Source organism: Cynocephalus volans, chromosome 10 (genome assembly GCF_027409185.1).
Source record: "Cynocephalus volans isolate mCynVol1 chromosome 10, mCynVol1.pri, whole genome shotgun sequence".
Classification (NCBI taxonomy): domain Eukaryota; kingdom Metazoa; phylum Chordata; class Mammalia; order Dermoptera; family Cynocephalidae; genus Cynocephalus; species Cynocephalus volans.
Genome location: NC_084469.1, coordinates 132,189,109 through 132,214,407, shown reverse-complemented (window position 1 = coordinate 132,214,407; position 25,299 = coordinate 132,189,109). Strand labels below are relative to the sequence as shown.

General features: G+C 40.4%; 1 protein-coding gene across 2 annotated transcripts in view; it reads left to right on the top strand.

The window, feature by feature from the left end:
- Positions 1–22,661, top strand: part of CTCF (CCCTC-binding factor) — a 43,744-nt gene extending 21,083 nt beyond the window's left edge. Inside the window, exons 3-12 of one of the 2 annotated variants that reach the window (XM_063112778.1) lie at positions 4,286–5,075; positions 5,430–5,600; positions 8,820–8,953; positions 10,476–10,596; positions 11,094–11,243; positions 14,978–15,138; positions 15,855–16,037; positions 16,778–16,913; positions 19,765–19,926; positions 21,174–22,661. In XM_063112778.1, the coding sequence (XP_062968848.1) occupies positions 4,295–5,075; positions 5,430–5,600; positions 8,820–8,953; positions 10,476–10,596; positions 11,094–11,243; positions 14,978–15,138; positions 15,855–16,037; positions 16,778–16,913; positions 19,765–19,926; positions 21,174–21,358 (2,184 nt within the window). In that variant the 5' untranslated portion in view covers positions 4,286–4,294 and the 3' untranslated portion in view covers positions 21,359–22,661. The remainder of the gene's footprint in view (positions 1–4,285; positions 5,076–5,429; positions 5,601–8,819; positions 8,954–10,475; positions 10,597–11,093; positions 11,244–14,977; positions 15,139–15,854; positions 16,038–16,777; positions 16,914–19,764; positions 19,927–21,173) is intronic. The other variant, XM_063112779.1, reaches the window with a different exon arrangement.
- Positions 22,662–25,299: the final 2,638 nt, after the last annotated feature.

The following is a 25,299-nucleotide window of genomic DNA, read 5'->3' as shown; positions in this document are numbered from 1 at the left end:
AGTGGGTCCTGAAGTTCTGTGTTTTTAACAAGCCTCCAAAGTTATGCCAGTGCTGTTGGTCCTTGGACCACACTTTGATTAGCAAAGGTATAAGGCTGCTGCGCTGTTCAATACAGTTGCTTCTAGGTCCATGTTGCTGAGAACTTATAGTGTGACTAGTTTGAATTGAGGTGTGCTATAAATGTAAAATATACACCAGATTTCAAAGACTTAGTATGAAAAAATATATAAAATATCTCATTAATACTTTTTATATTGATTACACCTTGAAATTATATTTTGGACGTATTGGGTTAAATAGAATAGATTACTAAAATTAATTTAACCTGTTTTCTTTTATGCTCTCAGTATGAAATTTTTAAATTTGAAATATGAAAATTTTAATGATTTAAAACTAGAAAATTTAAAATTACACATGTAGGGCCGACCCTGTGGCGCACTCGGGAGAGTGCGGTGCTAGGAGCGCAGCAGTGCTCCCGCCACGGGTTCGGATCCTATATGGGGATGGCCGGTGCGCTCACTGGCTGAGCGCGGTGCAGCCGGTCACAAAAAAAGACAAGAAAAAAAAAATTACACATGTAGCTCACATTTGTGGCTTACGTTATATTTCTATTGAACAGTGCTGATACAGAGCCTTCCTATAACAAAAGTAATCCATCTGAACAATATTAGTATATAAAAGTAATTGTAGTTAGGATCATGCTTAAAGTAGTCTTTTACAATCAGAAATATAAATTAGATTTCATAATAAAAATGCTAGAACATTAGTGCTCAGACATTTTTAATTTATAGGCAAATTATAAAGCACTCTACAAATGTTCCTTGACCCCCCCACTTTCTGCAATAACATTTTGTTATATTTGTCCCCACTGTTATGGAACAGCAAGAGGCCTTTGCATTGAACATTGTATTTTTGTCTTGGTTGTAGAGATCAAGAGACTAATAAAAGTAAATAGTGGCAGAACAAACCAGACTGGTGAGCCAGCAGCCTAGAAGTTTTCAGTCAGCCTTAGTTTTGCTGAATCTGTCCAAAAATGTAGGTTGCTTCAAACCTAGCTTTTGCCCTCAAAGAGCTTTCTCAAACCAGCTAGGGAAACAGAATTATTTTGAGAACATTTTAAGTTAAAAATTGTGTTATTATCAGCAGACACATTCAGAGCAAAGTAATGGCCACAGAACCTCAGAAGGCTTTGTTGTGCTAAGGATGGGCTGTATCTGAGAGGGATGGATAGTACTTAAAGTACAGCGCAGAAAGAGAGATGGCAGTGGGAACAGCTGTGTTCGTGTGAAAAGACAACCTGACTGAAGGGAAAAGTTTATGCGAGAAAGCAGCAAGACATAAATCTGAATAGATTATCACAGGGTCAGATACCGAGAGACTCAGAAAGCCAGAAGGGTGTTAAATGCATCATGTTTTTTTTTGCAAAAATAGACACTTTATTAAGGAAACCAAGCCCTATTCTTTATGAAATGAGTGAATCTTAACTTCCCTGCCCAGAAAGCATAAGTGGTTTTCCATTGCCAACCATATGAGGTATAGTCTTCATATTTTCTTTCAAGACCATCCAAAGTATGGCCACAACCAACACATCCATCTTATTGCCCTTTCCTCTGTACTATGCTTAAAGCCGATTGTTATTTTTTCTCATAACTAATTCCCACATGTATTATTCTACCTAAGAATCCAGTGTTTTCCCCTGCAAAATATATATACACACACACATAACCTAAACTGCTTCTAAATGTCCTGTGCCTATTTCAGGGTTCCATTCAAATTCCACATTTATGAAGCATTTTGCTGTCATACCTGGTTCTGTTATCTTTCTCCAAATCTACCATACCTTGAACCATTGTGCCTATTTTGTCCCTTAGGTTAGCCAGTGACTCCTAGAGTACAGGACCAGGCCTTACACATCTCTCCCTAGTCTTTCTGCTTCCTGGCAGGTGCTCCTGGCTGGCTTAAGGTGCCTGGACAGAGAATTGGAGAAACATGTATCTAATAGAATTAACAAAAGGCTTGAGACTAGGCCAAGGATACAGAACACTTTAAATTTTAATTTTGAAGTAACTTTGTCTCTATTTGTAGTTTTCGTTAGGTCAAATTATTGCTTTGAATTCGGTGATCGTTCAAACCTATTTTATTCGTAGTTATTTTGGTACTCTAGGTACTCAAAAGATTTAAGACCCAGAAACTATGAATTGGTGATTTATATTCTTTTTTCTATTATATATATATATATATATATTTTTTTTTTTTTTTTTTTTAAGATGACCAGTAAGGGGATCTTAACCCTTGACTTGGTGTTGTCAGCACCACGCTCAGCCAGTGAGCAAACCAGCCATCCCTATATGGGATCCGAACCCGGGTCCTTGGTGTTATCAGCACCACACTCCCGAGTGAGCCACGGGCCGGCCCTTCTATTATATTTTCAATTCAGTTAACATTTATTGAGTACTTACTAACCTGGGCACAGTGCTAAAGAGTAAAAACTACTTGTCAGATGTGATCCTTGACTCATGGTTTCATAAGGGAGAGAGATAAATGAATGTCAAGTTGATGATATGACACAAGAGGCAGTGTTGTGTGATGGCTACAAGCAGGGCCATTGGAATCTGAATCTAAGCTCTGGCTCCAAAAACCAGGGTGAAAAAACTATGACAGGGAGGGGTGAAGTGAGGAAGTGTGTTACTCAATGGGTATAAATTTTCCATTATGCAAGATGAATAAGTTCTAGAGATCTTACAACATAGTATCTAGAGTTAATAATACGGTATTTTGCACTCTGAAATATGTTAAGAAGATAAATCTTATGATAAATTTTTTTACCACCAAAAAACAAAAAACCCTGTAAGAATACAAGGAAATTTTGGAGATGATGTTTAGTGTCTTGATTGTGGTGATGGTATCATGGATGTGTGTGTATGTCCAAACTCACCAAAATGTATAATTAAAATATCTGCAATTTTTCAGTGTATCAATTATACCATAGTAAAGCTTTTTTAAAAACTTATGAGCATGTTTCTAAAGTAAAATTTAGCTTAAAAATAGCAAGGCTCTCTACCAGTGTTTTTATAAGTAGATGTAGGAAATGTATAAGATTTATTTATATTTAATTTTTTAATTGACAAAAATTATATGTATTTATAGTGTACAATATGATGTTTAGAAATATGTATATGTCGTGGAATGGCTAAATCAGGCTAATTAACGTGCGTTATCTCACATACTTATTGTTTTTTGTGGTAAGAACACTTAAAATCTACTCTTTCAGCAATTTTAACTATGGTCATCATATTGGATAGTAGATTTCTTGAACTTATTCCTCCTGTCTAACTGAAATTTTGTGTGCTTTAGCCAACATCTCCTCCACCCGAAATATGTAAGATTTAAACGAGTTTTATTTGTAATTCTATAATATCAGATATCCAGAGTTGAGATTTCTGATTGTCTTGTGTCATTTGTTAAAAATCATTTCTTAGTTTGAATCAGAATCCAAAGAAGATTTACATTGTGATTGGTTGCTGTCTCTTAAATCTCTTTTGTCTGTGTCAGAGCTTCTCAATCTTAATACTATTGACATCTTAGGCCTTCTGATTCTTTGTGGTAGAGGACTCGCCTGTGCTTTGTAGGATGTTTAGTAGCATCTCTGGCCTTACATACTAGATGCCAGTAGCACATCCCACGCCAGTGTCTCCAGACTTTGCCAAATGTCCCTGGAGGCAAAGGCACTGAGGTTGAAAACCTCTGATCTATAGGTTCTCATTCCATCCTTCTCTTTCTTTAAAAAAAAAAATGTGTATCTATATATATTTATTTATTTATTTAGCAACTGGCTGGTAAGGGGATTTGAATCTTTAACCTTGGTGTTATTAGCACCACGCTCTACCAACTGAGCTAACCGTCCACCCTTAATCCTTCTCTGTTTTTCTTCTGGTCATTTATCTGCAGAAGAAGCTGGGTAGTTAATCCTGCAGCGTTTCTCTCAGTCTGAATTTCACAATTTCATCCCCGTAGTGTAATTTAACATCCTCTGTCACCAATTTTCTGTTAATTGGTGGTTGGATCTAGAGGCTTGATTAGTTTCGGGTTTTTTTACAAGATTACTTTATAGGTGATGTTTTTTTCTTCCACTAGGAGGCACGTCTACTGTGTCTTTTTTTAATATTATTAACAATTACTGATGCCTAATTCATTCACCAGAGGTCTTTTTTGTTTTAAAATGTATATGTTTTTATTCAGACATGCTTTATTTTAAATAACAATCTGTGTTCTCCCTTAATAAAGGAAGGGGAAATGGAAGGTGAGGCGGTTGAAGCCATTGTGGAGGAGTCTGAAACTTTCATTAAAGGAAAGGAGAGAAAGACTTACCAGAGACGCCGGGAAGGGGGCCAGGAAGAAGATGCTTGCCACCTACCCCAGAACCAGACAGATGGGGGTGAGGTGGTCCAGGATGTCAACAGCAGTGTACAGATGGTAATGATGGAACAGCTGGATCCTACGCTTCTTCAGATGAAGACTGAAGTAATGGAGGGTTCAGTGGCTCCAGAAGCAGAGGCTGCTGTGGATGATACCCAGATCATAACCTTGCAGGTTGTAAATATGGAGGAACAGCCTATAAACATAGGAGAGCTTCAGCTTGTTCAAGTACCTGTTCCTGTCACAGTACCTGTTGCTACCACTTCAGTAGAAGAACTTCAGGGGGCTTATGAGAATGAAGTGTCTAAAGAGGGCCTTGCAGAAAGTGAACCCATGATATGTCACACCTTACCTTTGCCTGAAGGATTTCAAGTGGTGAAAGTGGGGGCCAATGGAGAGGTGGAGACACTAGAGCAAGGGGAACTTCCACCTCAGGAGGATCCTAGTTGGCAAAAAGACCCAGACTATCAGCCACCAGCCAAAAAAACAAAGAAAACCAAAAAGAGCAAACTGCGTTACACAGAGGAGGGCAAAGATGTGGATGTGTCTGTCTACGATTTTGAGGAAGAGCAGCAGGAGGGTCTGCTATCGGAGGTTAATGCAGAGAAAGTGGTTGGTAATATGAAGCCTCCAAAGCCAACAAAAATTAAAAAGAAAGGTAAAATGAATTTATCCATAGTAGTCTCTTGAGACCATTTTGGGATAAAGCATACAACACAGTGCACATGCAGGTTATTTTATAATAAATGTATTTTTTTTTTAAGGTTATTATTGGGTACCAGTTTTTTTTAACCAGTCTAAACGAAGTTTTTTTCCAAGTTGAGTACTTTTTTTTTTTAAGTCCTAAAGAAAAAGAAGTAAATCTACTAGTGACATAATTATGACTTAATATGACTCAGATTGGGTTAAGTTATAAAAAAACTTATAAATTGTGTTTGTAGAAATTTAAGGTTAGGATCAGTCTTAACACTTGGAAACCCTACAGCAAGTAAGTGTTTTATTTTGCATATAGGTGTAAAGAAGACATTCCAGTGTGAGCTTTGCAGTTACACGTGTCCACGGCGTTCAAATTTGGATCGTCACATGAAAAGCCACACTGATGAGAGACCACACAAGTGCCATCTCTGTGGCAGGGCATTCAGAACAGTCACCCTCCTGAGGAATCACCTTAACACACACACAGGTGCTGGATAAGAATGTTGGGTGCTACAGCATAGCAAAGGTTAAAACTTGGGTTTTAAGTATCATCCAAGCTGATTTCCAGCGGGAAATTAAAGATTTTTGTTCTTTCTTGTTATCTTCTTTTTGTAATCTTGATTTTGTTGTAAGCAGATGCACTTGGTTATATGCAAATGTAAAGAAACTTTAGTGGGAAATAATCCAAATTATATAATGATGATGATCAGAATAAGACTATCTGTGGTAGTTAACCTGGAATAATTCCTGAAGACTTTACCATTGTGTTGCTGATGTTTTAACAACAGTGGTTTTAAAAAATGACTCCAAAAAGCCCCAGGCAGCAAATGCCAGGCACTATGAGGAAGAACATTAGAAACAGAAGTGAAATCCTACCTTTGTAAAAACCATGACATTTTCTATTTCTGATTGTTTCATCTCAATGAGATAAGTAATTCATAATCTCAGAATGAAAATTTTATTTTATTTATTTATTATTTTTTTTAAAAGATGACCGGTAAGGGGATCTTAACCCTTGACTTGGTGTTGTCAGCACCACGCTCTCCCAAGTGAGCCAACCGGCCATTCCTATATAGGGATCCAAACCCGTGGCCTTGGTGTTACCAACACCACACTCTCCCAAGTGAGCCACGGGCCGGCCCTCAGAATGAAAATTTGAAAGCATTGTTCTGGTAATTCAAACATTTATTCATTCAAGCACCATGCATACTTTAATATGATGTTCAGGTATTCTAATATTAGCTTCATGTTGGCTCTGGCCAGGTTCCAGGAGGTCACTAAAGTGGAGGACACTGCACTAGACCTGTCTTTAGGCTCTCTTCTGGGCTGTTTATATTTTCAATGTAGGTACTTGGCTGCAAGTCCTCTTACCTGGTTTTTCATGCAGAATAGCTTGCTTCTACCCATATTCTCTACCTCGTGCAGAATAGCTTTTTCTCTGTTGATATTGTCCACCTTGTTGTGTGACCACTCTTGTTTTTGTTTTGATGTGCTAGTTGTCATATGAGCATGATCAGGTAGCTGTTGGCCTGTATGTAGTATGCTTTACTTTAGTATATTCTTTGCTAATGTGACTTGGTCAGTTATCAACATCTCCCTAGTTTCTACTCAGACACTTACTAATATGTTTTATCTGGTGCTTTGAACACACTATGACTGGGGCATATAACTAGAGTAGCTAGCCCCATGATAGGACTTCCCAGTATGGGTATGCTTTGATGAGGGCAGTCTGTGCCCTGGTCTAGTCTTCAGCTTTGAAAATAAGAAGTGCAGTCTGTCTGGTTACCCAGAGCTGATTTGGCAGGACTGATTCATACTAACCAAACTCACAGGAGTCAGATGCATACACCAGAGTATCTGTTTATGGTGAAGAATACACCTTTTTATTTTCCAGATGCAGTTGTATTGCGTTCTAGGAGACATCTTTGCCTGTGTCAGGATGCTTCTGTAGCAATTGAAAGGTGACTTGGTGAGAGCATGGACCTTTAGCAGAGGGATATAAGCAGTCCTGTTGTGCAGCCTGATGGAAATCCCTGCCTCACAGCAGTGTCCACTTCTTTGCTAACTGCCATTCTTCTGGCTACCAAAGTCAGGCTTCTTTCTGTCCCCTAGGTAGTTCTAGGTAAACACTGGCAGTTATTTTTCAGCTTACCTTGTCCAAACAGAAATGGAGACTTCTTTCCTTCTCTTGTTAATTGTTTTTATTTATTTATCTGTACTACTACTATACACTTCTCACAGAAAGAACTCTATTCTTCATTCCTCCACCCTCAGTGGTACAGAAAGAGCAAATTTAATGAGCAAATGAACATTCCCTGGAATTCCTTAGTTACTATCATGCTTCAATCACACTTTCCTCTCCAGAATGCTATTCATTCTTCAGGACAATCATTTCTGCAGATGACTGGTTCTATTTATTACATTGTGCCTCTTCCTAATTCCATTCTCAAATGCAGCCTTCCTTTGGTTTTGGTGTTTGGGATTATCTTGCTGTCACCTCATACCTGCTGCACACAATTACAGATCATCACTAGTTTCTGGATTACCTAAGTCTAGGAAAACAGTGCTGTGTTATGCTATGAGCTTTATCTCTTTTTATTGTCATGTTTACCTGGGCATGATATTTAGAATATAAAGTGGCTGGAGAAGAGCCACTTAAGTAGTTATGATATGAAGCAGCTGAGTGAGGATATATTAAAAATGTTAAGGGCTGACTGGGTAGTCAGAGTGTGGTGTTATAACACCAAGGCCAAGGGTTGGGATCCTGTACTGGCTAGCTGCCCAAAAAATAAAGAACAGAAAAAGGGGGGTGTTGGCAGTTAGCTCAGTTGATTATTAGAGTGCAGCTTTATAATATTAAGGTCATAGATTCAGATCCCCGCACTGGCCAGCCACCCCAAAAAAAAAAAAAAACAATAAAAACACTAAAATTCTTTCAGTGAATGACAAAACAAATGTAGAAGGTATATTAGTTCATAAAAATATGTAAATATTGAATTAATTGGCATTCAGATCACAAAATATTAAACATGGGTGTTTAAAAGTTATCTGTTTAAATTGCATAAAAGGCAGTACCACTTTGTAAAGCCTTTGATAAGCCTTTGGAATTCCTTATAAAAACAAATTTATATAGAAAACAAACTAGTATGTTTGTGTTTTTGTGTTTTTGTTTTATTTGTTTTGGCAGCTGGCCAGTACGGGTATATTTGTGTTTTAAAAAAAAGAAAAGGTTTCCAGTGGCCACCCCATATGTGTAGTCACAATATGGTAAGATTTCATTTGCAAAAGGATCTTGATTCAAATATCCATTGATTCTGTGACCTGTTCTTGGTAAAACATCAAGGTGTAAAAGATATTCTATATATTTTAGCAAGGGTTGAAACAGAATGGTGTTTCTATTAACTTTTAATCCATAGTGACCAGTATATTCACAAAATAGGGATAAGGATTTTGTATTCAAAGGCAGCAGATTCAGATGGTTAATTAAGAGAAACTATATATTTGGCATGTGTTCTAATATCCTCAGGTCAGTGTTATAAATTCAGCCGGGCTCTCCTGTAGCTTTTGGAACCACTTTCACATTAGAGCAAAATTGATGGGATGACTAGGATCCAATCTCGTGTAGCAATTCTGTATCATACATTGAACTCTGTCATTAACTGTGCCCTGATCTTGCTCTTCCTGTTATATACCCTCCTTTCTCTAGGTACTCGTCCTCACAAGTGCCCAGACTGTGACATGGCCTTTGTGACCAGTGGAGAATTGGTGCGGCATCGTCGTTACAAACACACCCATGAAAAGCCATTTAAGTGTTCCATGTGCGACTACGCCAGTGTAGAAGTGAGTATTCAGCTCCTCGTTGGTGACTTTCCTAAGTAGACCATGACTCCAGTATGAGGATATAAATATCCAAACTGACTTAAGATGAGGTAGAAAATATTACTAGATTGTTTTTTTTTTTTTTTGGAGGCTGGCAGGTACAGGGATCTGAACCTTTGACCTTGGTGTCATAACACTGCACTCTAACCAACTGAGCTAACCAGCCATCCCAAGATATCTGTTCTTAATATTACTGTTTCAACGTTGTACTAGAAATCCTAGCTTAATAGAATAAAATAAGAAATGAATTATATTTCTTGTAGACATATTTGCTTACAGAGAAAATCTAAGAAATATCAGCTGAAAAACTTAGAGCACTAAGAGCTCAACTGGGTGGCCAGATGCAAGATAAGTATACAGAAATCAGTAACTTTAATATACTAGCAACAGTAAGAGGATATGGAATTGTTCAGATTCTAATAGCAGTAGGGGATTAACTGAACTTAGTAGGGTAATAACTTAGGGATTAACTGAACAAAAACCAGTGTCTGTGATATATATGTGAAGAAAACATCCCAAACTTTTCCAAAGGACATGAATAAATGAGACATTACAAGTTGTTTCTAAATTTCGACTGAAAGAGTTAATATGAATGACTAGCTAAGAAAATTTGAAAACAGAATGGATATTGTGCTGTTGGATATTGTAAAAAACCTGTATAGTAAATGAGGACAGTGTGATATTGGAGCAGGAACTGATAAATGCTCATGGAACAGAATAGGCCTTGGTGCAAATAGGAATTTAATAGGTGATAAGCAGTCATATCTTAGGGGAAAGAGAATTATTCAGTAATGTTGTTAGGACAGTTACTTGACCATTTACTGTGTGTGAAAATTTGATTTGTAACACTTAAAAGCATGAGAGTTTTTTCCTTAAAATTGGAATGCTTTTAAAAAATTGTTTTTTAAAAAATTAGTAAGTGTTCAAAACACTTCTTGGACTCAAGTTTGAAAGTCACTTGGGATAGGGTACCAAGCAGGAGTCTGAAAGTATAGTCAGTGGTGAGGAAGATAAATGAGAGGCCCTAGAGCCTGGCCTATCTAGGAAATGTTGATAATAAGAAAAGAGGGTGAGGGAAATTAAAACACACACTCAGTAACTTGGCTTCAGAATTTGGCGAAAAAAGATCCATAAATAGGCATGAATTATTTAAAAATTATTACAAGAAATTTCAAAAACATGTAGAAGTTAAGAGTGTAATACACCCCCATGTATCTATTATCCAGTTTAAACAATTATTAGTAATTACTAATATTGACTCATTTGTGCCTCTATCCGTTTATTTTTACCACCTTTCCTTGGATTATAATATGGATTTGAGAAGCAAAAGTTATCAATAGTGAAGAGGAAGAAATATTATTTTTTAGACTTTTTCTGTATTCTGAATTCGTGTCTGAAAGCTAAGCTTTTGTGCCTGACCCACAATGCTCTTGTTACAGTGTTTGTTAGAAATGTGAGGGGTTTGGTTGCTTTCATGTTTCAGGTCAGCAAATTAAAACGTCACATTCGCTCTCATACTGGAGAGCGTCCATTCCAGTGCAGTTTGTGCAGTTACGCCAGCAGGGACACATACAAGCTGAAAAGACACATGAGAACCCATTCAGGTAGGACTTCTCCCATCCTTGTTGTAGTAATGAGCTGCTTTGTAGTGCATCCCACGGGACCCTGTGAACCACAACATGCTCCCATTGCTTACCTGAATGGAAGACTGGCGTGAAAGTAGTATAGAATTGACAGGTGCTTCGTGCCACATCCTCTGAATTTATTGTTCTGAAAATACATTAGAGAATCTATTTTGTTTTGCTCAACTTGTAGATCCTCTGTCTAGTCTCCCCCAAAGGTAAGCACTGATGTAGAACTACTCTCTCTCTCTAATGTGGAGGATTCTGTCGTAGAGCTGGGCAGAGCTGAGGTGGCTGGCAGTAGTTTAGGACTTGTGAAGATAGGCATGAGCTGGGTGCCAGGACTGACCTCGGCCTTCCTAAGTAAATACCTGTAGATTCTCTGGGGCTTAGCATATCTGCCACCTGAATTACCCTCCAGTTAAATTATGGTATTGATTCATTCCTTTTAATTTGTTCATTCTATATTTCCTTTTAAGGAGAAAAACCTTATGAATGTTACATTTGTCATGCTCGGTTTACCCAGAGTGGTACCATGAAGATGCACATTTTACAGAAGCACACAGAAAATGTGGCCAAATTTCACTGTCCCCACTGTGACACTGTCATAGCCCGAAAAAGTGATTTGGGTAAGTAGATAAACTAGTGGTAGGTTAAAAAAATATTTTGAAGGATTTGTGAAAATATGCAGACCATAACTTCGTCTTCTGACTCTTAGAAGTTTTGTGTATGTGAATGGCCTGCCACTTAGTGAAAGCCATTGCTTAGCTGCTATATTTTTTCTGTCTCTTCTTTCTCTTACTGCAGTCAGGCCACAAGATTCTATTCTGAATGTAGCTCATCTGTAAATTAATGGGAGCTGTAATGGGAGGAAACAGAGTATACCTTTAATTAGTAGCCTTCATTCCCCAAATAGAGAAGTGACATAGTATGATTCAAACTAAGGTCAATTCACTTCAGTTTTTTCAGAACGTTTATACTTTCTCTAAGTAATTGGACTCTTTCAGTGTTTTGTTAATAACTCTATTTCTATGTATAGAAGCTATAGTTTAGATAGAGGAAGAGTTTATCAATAAAAATTTTAGCATGGCTCATACTTAAATGGTCACCTGTATTTCTCCCTTTGTTTTTCTTATTTAAAAAGGAAACATAGGGCCGGCCCATGGCTCACTTGGCAGAGTGTGGTGCTGATAACACCAAGGCCACGGGTTCGGATCCCTACATAGTGATGGCCGGTCAGCTCACTTCGGAGAGCATGGTGCTGACAACATCAAGTCAAAGGTTAAGATTCTTTTACCAGTCATCTTTTTAAAAAAAGAAAAAAAATGGAAATATAAGTATCACCCAATCTGTTCTCTGTTCAAAATGCACTTTTCCCTGAGCATTATTGTTATAAATATTTATGCATTTAGTTATACTGGTGTAGTTTACAGGTTTTCTTTTACTTACAGTTTTTTGCTCATTTGATCTTCACAACAACCATGTGAAATAATCAAGGCATATGTTATTCCAACTTCACAGGTAATAAACCTGAGGCTCAGAGAGGTGTCTTTACAAAAACTATAGAAACTAAAACTCAGCTTATGATTAGCAAAGCTAGGCTTATGTCCTCTCAAATCCTCTCAAGCTTCTCAAAATGTGGTATATATATAGGTACCCAGGCCATATCAGCAGCAGCACACCCAGCCACAGCATAAACATGGCCTGTTTTCCTGAAGCATTGGTTTTATTCAGAAGGTTTTGAGGAGGTTACACAAGTTAGCTGGTATCTGAAAACATTTTTATATTAATATAACTGTATTGACCAAAATACAAGCTGACATACATTTTAGGATGAAACCATGACTTTGAGGCAGAGGACTTTGGGCCTTACTTAAGACCCATGGTCACATGTTTATTCTACTCTGCTATTAAGGGCTTTGTTAGAAAGATTTAAGAGGCACTGACCTCAGGTAAATGAAAGGGTTTTACTGGTTTTTTTGCATAGAAACTAAAATCTAAACCGGTAACATCTCGTGGGCAGTGTGTATGTGCCATTAGGCCACTGTCTAGATTATTCCATTTTTTAAAATTATGCACTTACATGATATAAATAAACACCGTCGGTGTTTTATGTTCGCATGGTACCTCTTAGACCCAACATAGTGAGCTCTTTATGAGACACTTAATTGTGTAGGAGCGATATATCAAATAATAGTTATCTCCCAAAACCAATCCGAAAGAAGTTTGCGTTCCCTCTTTTATTTGTTTTCTAAAGATGACCGGTAAGGGGATCTTAACCCTTGACTTGGTGTTGTTAGCACCACGCTCTCCCAAGTGAGCTAACTGGCCATCCCTATATAGGGATCCGAACCTGTGGCCTTGGTGTTATCAGCACCACACTCTCCTGAGTGAGCCACGGCCGGCCCTTGTGTTCCCTCTTTTAAAGAGGGCCTGATTTTACTCTGTTAAACGTGTAGAGAATAGAAAGTGAGAGCCATCCTTTCCCTTACTTTGTCATTCCACAGAATTGGCCCTCATTAAGTTTGGTATGCTATCACCTTGATTAAAGTAGACTTTTAGCACCATATATTCATGATCCCAAATGCAGCTGGGCCCTCATTGTTCCTGGGCAGTCCAACTATTTGTTCTTGTCTGTGTGTTTCCATTCTCTTTAGTGAGTTTGTTCATTCATTCATTTATTCCACAATTGTTTGGGTGAGAGGCACCATGCTACAATAGAGTTGGGCAAATTATTCTTATTTTCTTTTAACTTCTAATCTTCCTCCCCTTTTCTCTCCCCCACTCCCATGTCTCAGTGACCTCTCTTCCTACTTCACAAAAAAATAAAGGCAACAGATTGAAACTCCAAATTTCTTGTTATCAAACTATTCTTATTTTCTTTTAACTTCTAATCTTCCTCCCCTTTTCTCTCCCCCACTCCCATGTCTCAGTGACCTCTCTTCCTACTTCACAAAAAAATAAAGGCAACAGATTGAAACTCCAAATTTCTTGTTATCAAACCTACTAACCTACTTTCAACTGCATTCATCTTTTTCCCTCATCTGTTCCTAGAGAGTTGTTGCTCTTTTTGTCTGTGGCCTGTCCCTTTTCCCTGAACCCTACTTGCCTGTTTTCTTGGCAGTCTCTACCGTTCTCCTCGTGTTTTTGTTCCTTGAACTTTCCTTTCATCTATAAATATGCTTATATGTCTCCTGTATTTAAAAAAGTCTTCTTCTGGATTTAACTCTTACCTTCTTCCCAGCCTTTCTGCATGAAGAGTTACGTCCCTCACAGTCTTCTCTTCCTCATCTCCTAATCTTCCTCCCATCTGGCTTACACCTCATCACTCCAGTAAAGTGACTCTTGCCAGGATCACTAATGACCCTATGTGCTGAATATAATCAACATTCCACTTCCTGTCTCACTTAATCAAGAGAAGCAGCATTCTCTGTAGTTGACTGCCCTCCTGCTTAAAAGACTTTCTTTTCTTGGCCTCCATGACACTAAATCCTGTTGGCTTTCTTATTTTTCTGGCTGTTCCTTCTCACCTTTTTATTATTATTATTATTATTTTTTTTTTTTTTTTTTTTGTGGCTGGCCAGTAAGGGGATCCAAGTCCTTGACCTCTCAACCTTCTCTTGTTTTAACCCTTTTTCCTCTCACTAGCTTTAGGTTTCTCAAAGTGTGACCCATACTCTTCTTTTTCATTCTTTACTTTTTGCCTTAGTGATCAGCTCCCATGGTCTCACTCAAATCATAACAAATTTGTGTTCCTACTCCAGTTCTTTCCTTTGACTTAGACTTACATGACCATCTATCCCTACTTTGATATTGCTGGCATTTGAAATTCAACAGATCCCTTTACCAGCCAGCCGCAAAAAAAAAAAAAAATTTCAACATGTCCAAAACTGAAGGTCTAAAACTCCCTTCCCACTCCCCTCAAAACACACACAGCTTGGTCTTTAGCCCTCTTCCACTATTCCTTGTCTCAGTAAATGGACCCCACCACCTCTTTGGTTTTCAGAGCCAGAAACCTGGAGGTCTTCCTTGATGCCCACCTTCTTCTTCCTCTTTCTACATTCAGTCTTAACCTTGTCGACTCAACTTCCTAGGTCTCTCATCAGTTCTTCCCCATCCTTCCAGATCCATTACCACCACCCTTGTCCAAGCCACCATCTTCTCCCACCTGTCCTGTTTGAACCATCTTAACTGGTTTCCCCACATCCGTTGTTCTTCCTCCTTCTAATTCATTTTCTATATAGCGGCCAGAGTGATTTTTTTTTTTTTTTTTTTCACAAAGCAGAAGAAATGTATTATTAACTTGTTGCATTGCTTGTTTGTGTTTTCACAAGTTAGACTGGGCTTTGTATTTTGCTTTCAGGTGTCCACTTGCGAAAGCAGCATTCCTATATTGAGCAAGGCAAGAAATGCCGCTACTGCGATGCTGTGTTTCATGAGCGCTATGCCCTCATCCAGCATCAGAAGTCACACAAGAATGAGAAGCGCTTTAAGTGCGACCAGTGTGATTACGCTTGTAGACAGGTAGGGACCCTTATATAGTTCACTGTCGATGCCCCATTGGTGTCAGATATCATCAGAGGGCTTTTATATACCTAATATGGTGACTGTTTTTAGGGATAGTATTTTCAAACTGTGGTTTAGGAGGAATGTCACCAAAATCAAAGGTCGTGCTCCTTGTCAATTGTATCATCCCAGTCTCCAACTGATATTCCTTTTTTTTTTTTTTTTTGACCGGTAAGGGGATTGCAACCCTTGGCTCGGTGTTGTCCGCACCACGCTCAGCCAGTGAGCTAACTGGCCATCCCTATATAGGATCCGAACCCATGGCCTCGGTGCTACCAGCACCGCACTCTCCCTAGTGAGTCACGGGGCCGGCCCTCCGACTGATATTTCAGTCAGTCACAGCTTATCTCCTCCTAAGGCAGACTACAAGCTTCTTTCTCAAAACTGTGCAGAAATTAAGTCCTCGCTTGAGCGAGGGGAAGAATCTGGTTCTGGGGCATGATGCTTGGGAGGGAGCTGGAGAAACAGCCCGGCAGGAGTAAGCAGCTTGATCTGTGCTAGACTTTATGGAAGCAGTTTCACACCCCAGTGAAAATACCTTTATCATCTGAGCAAGCAGTGTTGAGTCTAGACCCTTGGGTGAGAAACGCCTTCCAGCCACATGCACACAGGCAGCTGGGGTCACAGCCCCATTACCAGGCTCTGAGGCATTTCCCCACATGGCTCTTTTGCAGGAGAGGCACATGATCATGCACAAGCGCACCCACACCGGGGAGAAGCCTTACGCCTGCAGCCACTGCGACAAGACTTTCCGCCAGAAACAGCTCCTCGACATGCACTTCAAACGCTATCACGACCCCAACTTTGTCCCTGCGGCCTTCGTCTGTTCTAAGTGTGGAAAAACATTTACACGTCGGGTAAGGGTCAGAACTTTCACTTCCCCTGTTATGGTTCTTAATATTGCATTCTTGATCTTCCACTGCAAAGCAGGGCAGTTTTTTCCACTGAGGTTATAAACATAGAGATGCTCCATCATTTGGAAAGGGCCAGTCATCCTCATCTTGAGGTTTTCTATCCATGTGTGAACCCTTCCACTGAGGAACACAGTATCTTTGAACAGGTCTGATTGTGTAAAGGAACTTCCTTAGGTGGATTGAAACCTATACTCCTTCCCACTCACAGCTAGCTTTAGTCTGTCTTGGGTCTTCCTTGGGGCCACGTTAGTCAGGTCTGGTCCTGCCCTATCCCTGTCTACAGGCTGCTGAGCCTCCCCTCTGAGGACCCACCCTCATCTGAGGGACTCTCTCAAGCGCAAGTGCACATTGCCTCTCTCTCTCTCTCTTTTTCTCTTTCTTTCTCTGTGTCTTTCTCTCACTCTGTCTCTCTCTCTCTCTCTCTCTGACTCTTCTCCAGATTGAGATCCATTTCCCCTCTGTACTGACCAGCTGCCAAAAAAATAATAATAACAACAAAATAAAGAGATCCATTTCCCCCGAGTGGGGAGAGCATGTTTAGAGTGCACTTAGTAGATAACAGAAATTTCAGACTTAATATGGATACTCCAAATTTTGATTTTATTAAACTAAAATAAAAAGAACTTCCAATCTGATCTTAGATTTTTTTTTAGTAGTGAAAGAGGTTTTGTTCCTTTTGTTAGAATACCATGGCAAGACATGCTGATAATTGTGCTGGTCCAGATGGTGTAGAAGGGGAAAATGGGGGAGAAACAAAGAAGAGTAAACGTGGAAGAAAAAGAAAGATGCGTTCTAAAAAAGAAGATTCTTCTGATAGTGGTAAGCGACTTGTTTCTTGATTTGGTTACATGTGGCAGATTTTGGAGCCCAGTTTCCAGTATATTTATGTATGGATAATGTTGGGATATAGAGGTGGGCAAGTCACTCTAACTTCCTTTAAACTTCTGATCTTCCTAATGTGTGTTTACAACAGCGGTTATTTTTTTCCTGGGGCAAATTTTCTTTTCCTTTTCCTCATGGCATTTCCGTGCTTATTTAATATCTTATATGAAATAGTCAGTTAAAACCAAAGCAAAATTAATATCTTTATTCAGTTTATTCAAATTAGTGATATTCTAAGGCCAGCAGAGTTTCTTTTCTATGTTCTTAACTTTTACATTTAGGAAGCTGGTCTAGCTTTGAACAGTGAATCTAATGGACATGAAGAAGGTTGCTTAAGCATCTTGACTTATGGTTTGACTGCCTGTCAGCCTAGCCTTGAGATGTGTTGATCAAATCAGTAAAGGTCAGCCTTTCTCTTCCTACCTTAATCTCTCCATTTATAATTTAAAACCTTGCCTGTTTTCTTACCATTGGTGCTGTTGGGTGTTTTTTGCTTTTCTCATCATGAAGTCCAGGCAGGAGGTATGCATAGAGATGCCAAGCCTCACAAACAGGGAGGGAGAACAAGAGTCTTGGTAACTTGGGATCCACATTTGATTACACAAACATTCAAAAGTGTTAGACTCTATAATGTGGATACTTGGGCTACTGGCACCCAGGTAAGAGGGCACATCTGTAACTAAAAATTTAAGATTTTGATGGAAAAAATTGTAGAGAACTTTGTTTTGGGGAATGCACTTCCCCAAAAGCACCATCAGACTGGAGAGAGTATAGATGGTGCCTAATATTTCTAGGGATTCCATTTTGTCTTCTGCATCACTTATTAGTAGAAATAGTGTGGAGGGGATGAAATTTTTTAAAGATGAACATAGAGAACTTCAGTCAGTTTATTGGTTTCATTGTAAAACTTGCTCATGAAAGCACTACATTTTTTATATTCAAATCTGTAACTAGGGTATCTTTAAAATTTTGTTTAACAAGGCCTTTACTTTTCTCACCTAACTTTCTGGGAAAATACTCATCTAATAAGCATAAGAATTTATTTTTGCTGCCTTTTTTAATGGATATCTATTTTAATCAATACCTTCTTCAGTCACTGGGTTTTAAGTGTACAGCTCCCTTAAAAGTCAGTTTTCTTAATTTATATGAAAGCTCACCACTCTTTACTGAGAATCTTTGTGGGATCCCTTTGTTTGGCTAAGAAATTATGGCAGAAAACTGTTGGGAGGTACCAAGGAATGTCAGACCCCAGATATTATCAGTAATCGTGGATAGTCTTGAGCTTGGGGATCCCTGTAGTTGCTCATAGTTGCGGAGCCTCCTGCTGCAAGACTCTGTCCCATGCCCTTCTTTCTCATGGTACTACCTTGTTTATTTCTGTGGTTCATTTCCAATAATATCAGCTTCATTCCCTAATTGAATATTGCCAGAAGCATCTTTAAAGCTAAAGAGATTATTGATGGTTTATAATAGATTTTTACAATTCTTTTTGTCTTCTTTACCACTGATTGGTAGAGCATGGGGTTTGGTTTGTGGCCTCATACCTAGTGTCTGTTTCCTTCCCCCCAGAAAATGGAGGTCAACCTGGATCCATCCCACTGCTGACAAAGGCCATGCAGTCCTCTTTGTCCTGGCCCAGAAGTTTTGTCCATTGGCCATCTGCAGAGATTGACTAGCAGAGTCTGCTGCTATTTCCAAAGCTTTTTGCCAAAATCTCTCCAAGCCAATGAGTCTTTGACCCTATTAACCTCCTTTATGTGCTTTTCTCCCAAAATCTGACCAAATTTGATTAGTTTTCTAGGCATTGGGCCAACTTAGGCAAGAGGGGGCTTGAATAAGTTTGAGAGGAAAGCATCTTGTTCTTGACACGGTGCCACCTACCAGTGTTCCCCACATTTTCACTTCGGATTTCAGTCACTTGAGAAATGAGGCATTTTGTCCTGAAGATCAGGCGTTTATCCATAGATCTCTAAATTTAAACATTTTGTTCCAGAGAAAGAGAATGTACGTTAATAACCTGTGCTTTTTTGGAGAAAGGCAGGCAGTGTACATTCTGTGCCACTGTGATGGGGGAGGGGTGACGAGCTCTTTGCCTGCCTGCAGGTGTGGGCAGCAGAACAGCCCCAAATTGAGGTTGGAGGTTTGAACTCCACCTGCTATGGTTTAGCTGTGCCTTACAAATCACTTAGCTTCTCACTTTTTTTATAAAATGAAGGTAAATACCCCTCAATAAATGAATTAATAAAGCCTAAATGGAATAGTGAAGAATTTTTAAATTGTGATGTACAATATAAATAAAAACTGTTTGGTAGAGTATAAGTTACAGAGTGTGATTATGTGTGTTATCTCAATCATTTTGATCCTCAAATCGTTAATAAGTGGTTTGGGAGTGCTGTAGAGAATACCCAGAAAAACTGAGGTTCACTGTTGTCATGTGTCACACACCTAGTTACAAATGAGACTCAAAGCCATACTATAAGATGGAGTTACTTTTAATAATTTGAAACTCAATGTTCTGAGGTCTAAAGCTAAAAGGAAAAAGTAATATCCAAGCTACACAAAATGTGAATAGTATTCAAGTTAATTTGCTTAATTCTGCCACAGTACCAGTTTACCATATAAATGCTGATAGCAAAAATTCCTGCAGAAGCATTTTTTAAATGGGCCTCTCTACAGAAAGAAAATAAACACACAATGAGACTTTGCAGAATATGTAATTGTATTTTCTTCTTCCTTCCACTGCTCTTCTCCTTGCCCCACCACCTCTGCTTCCTCATTTCATGAGAAGAAAATGCTGAGCCAGATCTGGATGACAATGAGGATGAAGAGGAACCTGCTGTAGAAATAGAACCCGAGCCAGAGCCTCAGCCTGTGACCCCAGCCCCACCACCTGCCAAGAAGCGGAGAGGACGACCCCCCGGCAGAACCAACCAACCCAAACAGAACCAGCGTAAGTTGTTGTTCCGCTCAGTAGGCTGGCATTTTCTCCCAGCATGTGGGGAGCCAGACGGGTCTTTGTTCTTTGGGGAGGTGGGAAATAAGCCACGAGAACAAGTTATGGTCATGTTGGGAACAAACTCTCAGGAAATTATTTTTTAAGGCGTTTTTACTGAGGAACATCTGAGGAAGTCTTTAGAGGCCTGTTACATTTCAAGGAGAAAAAGTCCAGAGTAGAAGGATACTTATGTTCTACAAGATGGGTACTGTTAGTGTGGGTGGGTTTTGCAAAACAACCAAAGTCAGCTGGCAGAATTGATACGGTAATGAATGTGAAAGAGCCAAATTGTAAAAGATGGAGGAATAAAGCAATTTCTGTACTGAGATTGCCCCTCCTGAGAAATTTAGGCCTGTGAATTCAAGTGCTGTCCTTCTGGTTTATGAGAGGATCCAGAGGAGGTCCTCGCCCACAACCTCACACCGCAGATGACAGCAGGCTTTGGGAGATGCAGGTTTCACTCCCCTACTCGTGTCCCTCTCTAGATCTCCTGAGAGTTGACAGTTTTTTTTAAAAAAACAAATGTGCGCGCGCGTGCACACACTCTCTCTCTCTCTATTATTTATTTTGAGGAATGCACTGGCCATTCCGAACCTTTGACCTTTGTGTCGTAACATCGCACTCTAACCAAGTGAGCCAACCAGCCTGCCTAATTTATATTTTTGATATTCTCCCTGAGCCCCATGTGTAGATGCCTGTCACAGAAAAAGAAGTTAACTATAAATCCTGGAACCAGCTCTCATGTCACCTACACACACTAGAGTGAACAAACTGGTGGGAAGGGCCCTGGGTATAGAGAGCTGCAGAATCAAAAATGTCATCATGCTATAGGTGGGTCATGTATGTCATGTACTCTGAAGTATTCTTAGTCATGTGCTAGCTGCGTTTTTTGCCTACTTCTCACACTATTATAAAACCTAAGTTTATGAAATAAAGGAAAACTAAAGATTTTAATGTGTAGTTTGGGAAGTATATGAAGATGAACATCAGCATTTTGTTCTTTCATAGTTTGTAGAGTTTTGGCTTTATTTTAAGTATGGCCACATTTTAGGTCTTTAAGTCTTTTGTACTGATTTTTGCTGTATCACAACTAAGGCTTTCCTATATTGCTGATATCCCATTCACTGTCAAATGTAAAAGGACCCTTGTAACCCTTGGGGACTTTAATGCACATTTGTTTTGTTTATGCTCTTCTTTGCCAGCAACAGCCATCATTCAGGTTGAGGACCAGAATACAGGTGCAATTGAGAACATTATAGTTGAAGTCAAAAAAGAGCCAGATGCTGAGCCCGTGGAGGGGGAAGAAGAGGAGGCCCAGCCAGCTGCCACAGACGCCCCCAATGGAGACCTCACACCCGAGATGATCCTCAGCATGATGGACCGGTGATGGCGGGGCCTTGCTCATCACCAGGACTGCTCTGGGCTGTGTTTAAACGGCCCACATCTTAATTTTTCTCCCTTTCTTCTTTAGGCTTTGGGAAAAGCATCATTTTACCAAACATACTGAGAACGAAAACTTCAAGGATGATGTTAGAAAAATATGATTTAACTAGAACTTGCTGTTTGATATTAGCAAATCATGGAATGTTCTGAGTCCCTGAGGGTTTACTGTGAAGTGCTGAGGACAGTGTTGACGCCTAACTAGTTTCTTAGATGGAAACAGAGACATTGACCCCTCTCTCTTGATATGGTAAACCACTCCAGAATGGCCTCCGGGTTTCCCAGAGTTCTATGGTCTTCTTCCCAAGAGAGTTTTTAATTGTAAATGCAGACTTGGGGAGGATTTAGACTTTTAAACTGTTTTTTGCTTTTGCTTTTCCCTGACTCCCGTTGCTTGGAGTCAGCTGCACACCAGTAGTACAGCATGCTACGATCGGTTTCTGTGCTGAAAGCTTTGCCTCTTTCTTGGCAAAGTTTATGGTATGGTCAAGCTTGTAAATAACTTTTTTTACATTTTAATCTTTTCCATTAATTAAGAGATTGAAAAGAAGTGCAGTGTAAGAAAACCCAGCATTTTAATTACTTGCAAATTAAGTTACCACAGACTCTGTAGTATGTAAATGTTGACAAGGAATTGAATCACAATCATGTAGCAGAATGCCACCCAGACTGCTGCCCACTAGTGACAGACGCCCACATGGAAGACCGTGATTTCCAGCCCATGGAGCCAGCATTTGAACCTGTACAATTAACTTTCAGTTATGATTTTCCATCGACATTTTCTGTGCTCTGTTTGTAGCTGAATGTTGTTTTTTATAAATCTTCTGTTAGAGCAGAAGGGTGATTATGACGGGGTCACAGCAGCCCTTCCAAGCTGGGCCAGAAAATTTCACCAGGTCAGTAATTTGAACTTTGGATCTTCAAAAAAGTAATGTGAAGCAAAACCAACTAAAAAGTGATTCTTGCACATGAACTGTCACATGTTTAAAATGTGTTTTTTAGACAGCCTCAGTCTTACTGATTTCAAACACTTTTTTCTTCTGTGTATTGCTTTTAAGAGAGCCATCAGTTAGCTATCAGACTCTAGGTTGATGCATTTTGTACTTAGCTGTACTGTGTGATATTTTTCATTATTTTAGGATGCCAACATGAGACCTGTAATAAAATATGTAATGGGGTTGAAAGCTGGGGAGGAGGATCTACTGCTGTACAGCTAATAAATCATAACGGATTAACAAGTGCTCCAAAGATTCCATCTTGTGTGATTCCTGCCTACTGGGGGGCCCAGAGGAGCCTGTGTGGTGGCACCAGGCTATGCAGGCTTCTACCTATCTCTTTGCGGATGGCACTTCCTCTCTAGCAGACAGGAGGAGATGATCTCGGCAGATGACAGGATGCTGAGTGCATCCTGCTGCAAGTCTTAACTCCCCAGAAGTGTGTTAAGAGAGAGGAGAGTGGACAGAGAGCTACCAGCCTCCATGACCCACTGTGGCGGGGTGGCCCATGCACAGAGTGGATGGGCCACAGAACTTAGAGCAGAAGGGGCTGATGGGAAGCTCTGTCGTTAGGATCTCGGCTCCAGGAGGTCTGGGATCAGTATCTGGAGTTCTGCCAGGTACAGGAGAAGAAAACCCTAGAGAGGTTCACTTGAACGGGGAGACAGATGCACAACGGGGCTGTAGGGAGAGACTTCTCTGAAGTATAACTGCTCATTAGCGTCACAGGGAGATGGATAGAAAGGGAGTCATGTAATGTCAGGAGGCTTATGCATTAGTCAAAAGTCATCTTGTTGCTGCCGGTCATTTCTGAGTAGATTGCTTTGGGAAACCCATTTTAGGTGAAAGCTTCAGCCAGTATTTTAGGGTTTTTAACCAAAATTCCAATTTGCCAGTTTTCAGTGAGAACAAAGGACAGATGCGTGTAGCTTTTGGCTGGCTTGTGCTGTCCATGCAGTCAGGTCTGCCAGGTAAATATAACCCGGGGCCTCCTGGGGCTCAGGACTCAGCCAGGCAGCCGCCTCCCTGGACTGAATGTTAGTGATCTCAGGCTATTGAAGCATGAGGTCTCTATCCCATCTATTGGCTAGCCCCGCAAGGAGGCCAGTATGCCCCCTACCAGATTGTTTCTGTGGGCCCATAGTTTTTTTTAAAGTCTCTATTTATAATAGAAAGTCTTACAAAGCAGTGAAGCTAAGTTTATCTGTATCTTCAGCATAGCTTGTCATTCATTTCTCTACCTATTCAAATTATTTGAAAGTCAAATGATTTGTTTTGGCTGGGGAGGGGGCAAGAGAAGTGACATTCTAATGGAGTTAAGGCATAGCTCATGATACATCCTGTGTGACTCCAATAAATATATAACCTTCAGAAGAAGCCAGTTGTCCCCCATGATTATTCCACCTGACAGAACTTTTGATGGGGAAGTTCCTGTCTGCAGCTCCCTTCCTCAGTTCAGTGTCCAACCATAGTTGGTACTGGAGTAAAATAATTGCGTTATAACGGTCAAGGGTTTGAATACCAGCCAGCCACTAAAAAAAAAAAAAAAAAAACATTCCGTTGCCCACATCTGGGCTGGCATTACCCCTGTCTGCTACTGCCCAACTCAGCAAGCGCTTGCATCCTCCTCTTGCTTTTGGTCAGGATCTTGTCTTTTAAAACTGTCTGAGGTAAGCCTTGTGGCAGCACAGGGAGGTGCAGCTCGGCCACGCATCCACATCCTCTGCTACTCAGGGCAGGCGGGGCTGATTCATCAAGAGCCTTAGCACTTCCTGAACGCCCATGGAGTACATGCTGTGCAGAACACAGAGACAGGTTTGAACAAGCTGAAGGCCCCTCACTGAATCACTGTCACTTGTAAGAGCTGAGTCCCATGTGTTCAGTTGGTCTCTGGTATCAGGTGTGTTTTGTCACTTCTGCTCTGACCACCAGCACTTCTGTGGCTAGCCCCCACGCCTGTCCTGGTCTCCATGCTGACCCTGGCTTCCTCAGCAGCCCCTCCCTGCCCCAAGCACACACTGGGCATGGGGAGCTGCCCCCACCAAGTGCTGCAGCTGACCTCTGAGGCCCCGCCTGGGGAGCAGCTCCAGTCCTTTGGCAGCCACTCCCTCTTGAATCTCTCTCCTTGTCATTCTACACAGAAAAATCCCAGTTAGGTAGGTTTTCTATCATTCTGCTGGAGTCCCAGGGTTGCCATGGAAGACTTGGCAAGTGTGAGTGTTCACTGAGTGACAGGTACGGTCATGAGCACTTCTCTTAATAAGCATTTAATCCTTAGAGCAACACTTTGAGGTCGGTTAATAACTCCAGCTTACAAAAAAGGAACTGGAAGACCAAACAGGCTAAGTATCTTGTTCAGTGTCAAAATTCAGGCAGCCTGCCTCCAGGACCTGCATTCTTGGTCACTTGGCCATACTGTGCATGAGACCTACTGAGCTGTCACCCTAAAAGCAGTTTGTGGGTTCTATGTGATCTTAGAGTCTTAGATCCTAATCTGGACCCCCTCCTTTCATCCTTTCAATCTGGAGGCAGCAAGACCTCTTGCCTCTCTGCAGGAACTCTGTATGCAGCATCTTCTCCAGCCGAGTCCTCTCCTGTCAGTCCTTAGCTGTCACACCATGCACCTGGTGCTTAAGTGGAGGCTACTGCCCCCAAGTTGCTACTATTAGGTTTCTACTTCCCACCTTGTCCCAGTTTTTGGTGGACCTCAGCAAGTGGGAATTGAGATTTTGTTTGGGAGGAGGGGATGAGATGACTGCAGGATGCTCCCACTGTCTCCAAGCCCCAAGGCAGGAGGGGTAGTTAAAGAGGGGGAAAGTCAAGGACCACTGCCCAGTATGTGGTCTTTCCTACTCTCGGGTCATTTCACCTCTGCCTGGCCAGGCTGTAGGCA